This window comes from Morus notabilis, unplaced genomic scaffold (assembly GCF_000414095.1).
Source record: "Morus notabilis unplaced genomic scaffold, ASM41409v2 Scaffold109, whole genome shotgun sequence".
Classification (NCBI taxonomy): Eukaryota; Viridiplantae; Streptophyta; class Magnoliopsida; order Rosales; family Moraceae; genus Morus; species Morus notabilis.
This window is the reverse complement of record NW_010363046.1, coordinates 320408-329072: the sequence shown is the minus strand read 5'-3', so window position 1 is coordinate 329072 and position 8665 is coordinate 320408. Positions and strand designations below refer to the sequence as shown.

The 8665-nt window shown below is 36.4% G+C and overlaps 1 protein-coding gene across 1 annotated transcript; it reads left to right on the top strand.

The window, feature by feature from the left end:
• Positions 1–5980: 5980 nt before the first annotated feature.
• Positions 5981–8296, top strand: LOC21400349 (transcription factor HHO3). Its single transcript, XM_010103414.2, has 5 exons — positions 5981–6150; positions 6261–6556; positions 6694–6961; positions 7105–7181; positions 7787–8296. Exons 1-5 carry the CDS (start codon positions 6018–6020, stop codon positions 8150–8152), a joined length of 1140 nt encoding a protein of 379 aa, XP_010101716.2. The 5' UTR covers positions 5981–6017; the 3' UTR covers positions 8153–8296.
• The last annotated feature ends 369 nt before the right edge of the window (positions 8297–8665 follow it).

The window sequence follows — 8665 nt, the reverse complement described above, 5'->3', positions numbered from 1 at the left end:
AGGAGCCCCGGGGACTTCCCGAGGCACCCCTGGGGCTACCCCGGGGCTGCCCATTGGGTTCCCCAAGGCTCCCCTGGGGCTTTTCTGGGTGCCTCGGGCCTTTCCTAGGGGTGCCCCGGGGCTGCACCAGTGATGCCCCTAGGGTGCCCCGGTGATGTCCCGGGGGCGTCGCGGGGGTACCCCGGGGCTGTCCTGGGGCTACCTCGGGGGTTCCCCTAGGGTCCCCAGGGCTGTCCTAGAACTGTCCCGGGGCCGTCCCGGGGCTACCCTGCGACTGTCGTGGGGCTGTCCCGGGCTGGCACGGCACGACCCTGCACAGTGCAGGGCCGTGCCTGGACCGGGCCTGAGAAGAAAAACTCAGGCCCGGTCCCGGCCCGTGGCCCTAGTCCATAGGGGCCAGGGCCGGGCTTGGGCCCAGGCCCTTTACGGGCCGGCCTCGGCCCTTGTATTTTTTTTTAAATTTAATTAAAAAAATATATCATATGCCCTAAAAGATGTGATTTTATTGAATTGACATTATAGGAGTACACATAAATGACTGCCTCGTTAAAACCTTGCTAAATAAAACCCATGGGGAGATCGGGACAAAACCTTAGCGAATGAAAAAAGAGTGCAGTAGCTAGGAATAATAAATTACAAACCTAAGTGCTTCCAGAAGATTCTGTTATTTTTAAGTTAGAAAAATATTCTTGCATCGAATCATCTATGTATTGTTATTTTCATCTTCTTGCATCTTCCTAGTCTTTACCGCACATTAGTCCCTCCAAGATATCTGGATGCATTCTGCTTCTCTGCTCGTCAAGAATTTGGTTGCTTGCGCTAAAAGCTTGCTCCGATGCTACCGTTGACACTGGAGTTGTAAGAATGTCACGAGCTATTATGGACAGTGTTGGAAAATGATCGGTCTTGCTCTTCCACCACTGTAAGATGTCTAGTTTATCGTCATCGATTATAAAATTTGCTTCAAAATATTTGACTACTTCCGTAGACGCTTGTGTTGAGGACGATCCTGCCGTTTTCTCTTTCTTCTTCAAGAAACTCCACGATGATCCTTTAGGCCCCAAATTGGTAGTTAACGATGAAGTTCCCTATTCTTTTTTATCTGTGCTATATTTTGCTTCATACAAACTAAAAACCTTTTCTAAGATTTTCTTAGCGTTAGTAGTACTTAGTTGCATATCTATTTCTAAATTCTCTGCGGTAGCAGTCATCAATGATTCAATTCCATCTACTCCGCACCTAGGATCTAAAATGGTTGCCAATGCATATAACATAGGACAACCTGACCAATAACTTTTAAATTTATTTTCCATTAAGTTAACTATATTTCCAAAAAGTTATGTATCCCTATAATAAGAAAATATTTCTGAAATATTAAATAGTTGATGTAAAGCTAAATGTGCAGTAGGATAATAAACTCCAGAAAGTAATTCAGTAGCATTATAAAAAACTTCTAGAAATTTAAAAAAATACTCAGCAATCTGCCAATCAGGATCGAAAATTAAAATTTGATCATTCTTACTGTTTACGTATGTCGTGATAAGCTGTGAATACGGGAGTGCTGCCTTCAACATTAAATATGTTGAATTCAACCTATGTCTCACGTCAGTTGGAAACTTTCTTGGGCGCATCTGGCTGTTCCTGCAATATTGTTTGAATTCTTGGAGCCGAGCTCTAGAACTAGATATGAATGATAATGATTCTCTAATATTTGTAAGATTAGCTGAGATATGTTCAATTCTTGCCTGAACTACTAAATTAATTATGTGACATGCACACCATTGATGAAAAATTTCCCCTTCAAATGCTGATTTCAAACTACGTTTAAACAGATTAATTGCGGTTGTATTAGCTGACGCATTATCAAAAGTAATTGTTAAAACTTTATCTTCTATCCAATAAAACCCAAAAATTTCCATTATTGTACTAAAAATAGCTATTGCGTTATGAGGATATGGACATAAATGAAAACTAATTATTCTTTTTTGTAAAACTCAATCGTCATCAAAGTAGTGCGCTGTGACACATAAATATCCAGTTTTATTGTACCCCTCCCACAGATCAGAAGTGTAAGAGACAGTAACATTAAAAGTCCTAAAATTATCAACAAGAGATTGTCTCATTGCATAAAAAAACTTTCATGTAATCAGAACGAGTTGTGTTTCTACTTACCTGTTTAAATTGTGGGCAAAAGGATGTCTGGATGAATTCTTCGAACAAGGCATCATCTGCAAAAGAAAGAGGCAATTCGGCACTAGGGAGAAATTTAGCTAGTGCCTCACGAGCACGTTGTGCATCATATATAAAATTTTGTAACCCCTGTGATGTGAGTGATAGCGTTTGTTGGCGGGAGTCCACACTCCCACCTTAGTGCAACAGTAGACATACTTTCCAATGTCTATCCAAAGGACCAGTACCCCTACCCTTTTTATTAGAAAAGTGTTTTTTACAATATTTACATACTGCACAAATTTTCATCTCACTTGTTTTTAGACTTGGTCGGGGCTCCTCGGTGAAATGCTACCATGTTGGAGAAGTTCGCGGTCTTTTTCCTCTGCTGCGTTCTCCAGCTTCCTCGTTGTGTACTGAAGCATTATCCACCGGAGCATTTTCTGGTTCAGTGGGGGTGGGGTTAGGAGGCATCATTTCTTCCTTAAAAAAAGCTTCATCACCAAGCTCAGGAATAGTAGTGAAATCAGGAAAGTTTGGTGCGGCAATTTTGTAGAAATTGATAGAACTTGATTGAACTTTGTAAATGAAAGAGCTAGAAAATGAATGAACGCGAGAAAAAAAGCTTAGAATCAAAATCAAATAGACAAGTTGAGAGATAGAATGAGAGTGAGATGAGAAGTTAAGAGTGAATTGTTGTGAGATTTATGGTGGAATTAAGGGGTATTTTTGGATGGTTTGGATGGTTTCGTCATCTCTCCGTCAAATTCGGCCTTGGGGAAGTCGTGCTCTTCTTATTTCTTCAGCCTTTGTTAGATTCATGTACTTGCCCTCTCCATTTTTTATTTTTTTTTTCATTTTTTGGATGGTTTGGAATATTTGGATTTCTTCTTTTGGAGTTGTTGTTATTGTTGTTGTTGTTGTTGTTGTTTTTGGTACTCAGAATTTTAGTTTACAAAGGAAAGAAAGGAATTTGGTTTCTTCTTCTTCTCCGCCTTACTCTTGTCATCTCTCTGCCAAATTCGGCATTGGGGAAGTCGTGTTCTTTTCATTTCTTCGGTCTTCGTCAGATTCAGGTATTTGCCTTCTCCATTATTTTTTTTTTGTTTTTTGAATGGTTTGAATTTCTGAAATCTAAAGGATCCAATTCAAGCAAGTTTCAAATTCGAAAGTAAATTTTTTTGGAATTGGTAAAGCCAAAGGGGACAATTGCTTCGAATTTGAGTTTTGTTGCTTAAACCTTATTATTTAAACTAATTGGGCCTAATTCGCGAGATTCTCACATACGAAGGATGGCGGCGCGCAAAATATTAGAGAAACAAATATGACTTGGCTTAACTAGAGGTTAAATAATAACTATGAGTAAAGATGGAAAAACTGAGTGTTTTAACTTATTTTTTCGCTTCAATCTTATTATTTAAAAAGAATTGAGCCTAATTAGTGAGATTCTCACATATAAAGGACGATGAAGGGCAAAATATTAAAAAAAATAAGCACATATGGCTAGGCTTAACTCTAGTAAAGTAAAAACCACATCTAAAGTTGGTGGGGCAGATAATGACATATATTATGTACAGCCCAATCCATAGTTCAAGTCGCACACTCTCTTAGTTCATTTTATCTTCGAAGAATTCACTTCACCTCTTCAAATGCACTAATACCAGTTGCTTGGATATAAGTATTGTCTTGTATCTCCAAAATTTGAAAAGCTTTACTTGACATCTCAATTATTTTTCAATTTAGCCATTGATACGAGAAAGATTTATTAGAAAAATCAAATGATATAATGTGAATTATAAAAAATAAATAAAAAGTTATTTGTAAGAGAAATACTTTTGTAATTATGAAGGTTAAAAAATGGAGGTCAATAAGGTTAGTCTCCAAATCAGGCAGTGGCTAACAAAATTCCCATCTCAAAAAAATAAAACAGATAAAAGATTGGACGTTTGTATAAGCAGATTGACTTTTCTTCTACATGCGAGATCTGATTTGTTCATATCTTCCAGCAAAAACCATTAAAACTTCAACGACCAATTAATGACCCCAGATTCGTGAACTTAACGTGAACCCGCTTGCAGGTAAACACGCCGAATTACAGAATCCAAAACTGCATATTCTAGATTCCCCCAAGTGACGGCGGGTCCCATGAAGACAGACGTGGTACTTTCCATTTGACGATTGCCTTCCACGCGCCAACTCAGCGAATGGTGCAAGAAATGATGACGTAGGAGACCGTACCGAACTAAATGGATTAGGACAAATACATGGTTGGCCCTTCGAGGCCGTGAGGAGCCACTCTTTGTGAGTGTTCTGGCCTCCAAGGTGAGGACAAATCTCACGCCATGTTCCAGAGCGTGTGCACGCGCGAGAGATTCCTTTGCCCTCGGAAAACCCAGGTATATTCGATGAGAAAGAGCGTTATTGCTAAAAAAAAAAAAAAACGTTTAAGATATTAAAAATATATAAATATCATCTTTTGAGAAAGAGAGAAATAAGTAAAAAATAAAAAAAATTTCTACTAAAGCTCTTGAAAAAATTCAGTAGCTCTCTGCTTATAACATCTTGGTTAGAAATTCTATGTTCCATTTTTTCTATTTGATCTGGAAATTGTCTGTTCTTTTTTTTTATTTATATAATTTTAACAGTATTTAGGGCTCATTTAAAGGAGAGATTCAAATTCACACCAAACTGGTTTAAATAGTATTTTTTTCATAAAAATTTAAATTTAAAATGTTATATTATAATGTCTTCTATTATAAAATTTGAATTCTAGTACTTTAAAAAAAACAACTCTTGGGCCTTATTCATTTCATGACGTAAATTATATTATAATAGTATTTTCTCTCATAAAAATTTAAATTTAATTTTTTTATTACAGTATTTTTTTTCATATACATAACTCAAATCATAATTTGGGTTATACAAATAAACATGAGAGATTCTCTAGTACAAATGATGTACTGATAGATTAGATTTTTTAACCGTTGAATCCGCATATTTATTTTACTTTTATGTGATTTTATACAAATCTAATAAATAAAAACTGAATTTACTACTATATTAATGTAGCCAAAAAAACCCTAATAAACATACCCCTAATGTTTAAAAACAAACATTACCAACAAAAAATCCTACAGTAAAAACACCTAAATAAAAAATTAAAAAAAAAGAAAGAAGTCTTTGATCTTATCCGAAAATAAAATATAAATTAACAGAAAAGATAAAAGAAAATTAAATAGGGTGGGTGATGACGTCACTGCCAGCCCACAGATAGGAGACGAAAAGGGAATCACCCCCTCGAATATTCAACCTAAGAAAACCCACTCTCGCTATTATTTCTTTCCTCCCTCTCTCTAGGCAGCAAAAAAAAAAAAAAAAAATATATATATATATATATATTATTATCATAATCAGAAAAATCCAATCAAAGATTCGTTTTTGTACGCGACGCCCCGACCTCGGTGTCTTTCTCTCTCTTTCTTATTACACCGTCCGATTAAAATTGTCTTTAAATATTCCCTTTTTCACTCCGACTTTTAATTACCATTTCTTTTTATAAATAAATTTCGTTTTGTCAAATAAGTTGTTGAGTTTTGCTTGGTTGGCAAGATTATTCCCTGTCTTGATTCTACATAGATCCCATATGCGTCTCTCTGAAAGGCCATTACCCCAAAACCCAAAAAAGAAAAAAAAAAACTTTAATTTCTTTCCCTTGTTCGGATCGATCTATTCTTTCTCACACCATATATATACACAACCACCTTTCTCATTTTCATACTCAAAACAGAGGAACAAAGAAAAAATAGCAAAAACCCAAATAACCAAAAATAAGTGAAAAAAAAAAGAACATGGATTTCTCAGAAAAAATGAACTATTCAGGACTTGGGTTCCGAGAGTATGTTGAAACTTTAGAGGAAGAAAGGAAAAAGATTCAGGTTTTCCAGAAAGAACTCCCTTACTGCTTGGAACTTGTCACACAAAGTACTTATATTACACTTTTTTTTTATTAAATTTCATTTCTAGACCTATTTCTTCTTTCTTCTTCTCCAAATTTGTTTATTTATTTATTACATTATTTATTTGGTTTGTAGCCATTGAGAGATGTAAGCAACAATTATCAGGAACGGCGACGACCACAGAGTGCTTGCATGGGCAATCGGAGTGTTCGGAGCAGACTTCAAGTGAAGGACTTGTTTTTGAGGAGTTTATTCCTTTGAAGAGAACGTCTTCCGATAATGAAGATGACGAGGATGAGGAGCAGCAATCTCCTAAGCGCAAGACCAGCATCAACAACAATAACATGGCTGATAACAAGAAGAAAGCGGATTGGCTTAGATCTGTTCAGCTTTGGAATAATCCAACCCCAGATCCAGCACCACAAAAAGAGGTATAAAGAAAAAAGGAAAGCAGATTTTTTTTTTTTTTTTTTTTTTTACACCTTTACTAAAACTGGGAAAGTATTTTTTTTATCTTTTTAACTTTACGTTGATTTTGTGTGCTTTTTTTTTTTTTTTTTGGTTGTAGGATGTGCCTAAAAAAGCTTCGGTTTTGGAGGTGAAGAGAAATGGGGGTGCTTTTCAGCCTTTCCAAAGGGAGAAAAATGTTGGCAAGCGTAATGGGTCGCCGGCGCCGGCGCCGGCTCCAGCGTCTGCTCCGGCGGCGAGTTCGAGTTCTGGCAAGAGGGATGATGAGACGGAAGGGCAACAGAGTCAGAGGAAGCAGAGGAGAAATTGGTCGCCTGAGTTGCATAAGAGATTCTTGAATGCCCTTCAACAACTTGGTGGTTCTCATAGTATGTATTCAATTTTTCTTTTTTTTTTCTGGAGTTCCTAATTTGATTGGATTATTATGGATTTAATTGGGGTTTAATTTTTATTTAATTAAATGTATATTGATATATATATATATATATATATATATTGATTGTTATTGCAGCTGCTACTCCAAAGCAGATTAGGGAGCTGATGAAGGTTGATGGGTTAACAAATGATGAAGTCAAAAGCCACTTGCAGGTTTGTGTTATATGTGATTATCTTGTTCCAATTGTTAATGTACAATTGGTGTATATCAATTTTTTACAATTTATCATGTGATGATTTTTCGTAATAAATTGTCATTTAAAAGTTTTAGGAGATTGGGGATATTTTAACAATTAATCAAAGCTATTGTTTTATTGGTCCTGATTTAAATATAAATTTCTAGCAGTATAACCATGTGTTTGCTGATATACTTTTGCCTTTAAGAAATCTTAAATATGCAATATGCAGCACAGTTAACTCTTCAGAAGACGTAGGTCATACTGTAGAACTACTCTAATAGGTACCCAAAAAAAAAAAAAAACACAAAAAACAATTGTACATGAAAAGGACCACTAAGCAAAAACATGCTTCTTTGACTTATGTTTTGTGAATTGGAACCTATTTGTATGTAATGTTTTTCAAGTGTCAACAAGTGTTGCATGATTTCTACCAATATATATATATATATATATGTTGCATGATATTAAGTGCCAATCACCAAACTTTGTTAGAGTTTATATGAAATTCAATTCTCAATTTGCATTGTGCTTAAACAATGTGATAAGTAATAACCTATATGATCTTCCATTTTATTACAGAAATACCGTTTGCACACTAGAAGACCAACTCCAGCCACCCCAAACAATGGCAATGCACAAACGCCACAAGTAGTTTTTGTGGGGGGCATATGGGTGCAGCCCTCTGAATACGCCGCGGCAGCTGCATCAGCTGCAGCATTGGGCGATCCCTCCAGCGTCACCACCGCTGCCAACAGAATCTACGCACCCGTGGCAGCACCGCCGCCCGCAATCCAGCACATGGCGGTCCACAGACCGCAGCAAAAGAAGCAGTCCGATTCCTCTCATTCCGAAGAAAGGATCAGCCATAGTGGAGGTGTCCAACATTCCAATTCCCCAGCCACCTCATCCTCCACTCATACGACCACATCTTCCCCTGCGTTTTGATCTTCTTATTTGAGAATGATTTAAAATTTTGTAACCAGTATGTGCAATAGAGAAAAGTGTTATATGACCACACACCATGCTGACTGTTTTCTTTCGTTCTTTTTTACATTCTCTCGTTCTTGCTGGACTGAAATGGGAATAAAGTTAAACAACATACTGAATTCGAAAGAGGAAATATTACTCTGGTGCTTAGGCTCATTCTGGCCATTTCTTAATTTTGATTTAGGTATCTAACATATATGCCTCTTCAATTTTTCATGATTGATAAGGCACTCCCGAAATTTTTATAAAATTTTGAAAAAATCCCTTATAAGTTTAAAAAAAATATCAAGAACATTTTCAAATTATTGATGACCATTAAAATTTGGATAAAAATAGCTTCATACATGTTACATGAGCTTATGTCAAGAAATAGATGAAAAATTTAGATAACGATCAAAGTTTTATAGGATATATCCATCGATTTGACACTCTAAACATTTTATTAAATTTATGTGATGATTTGCCACATTT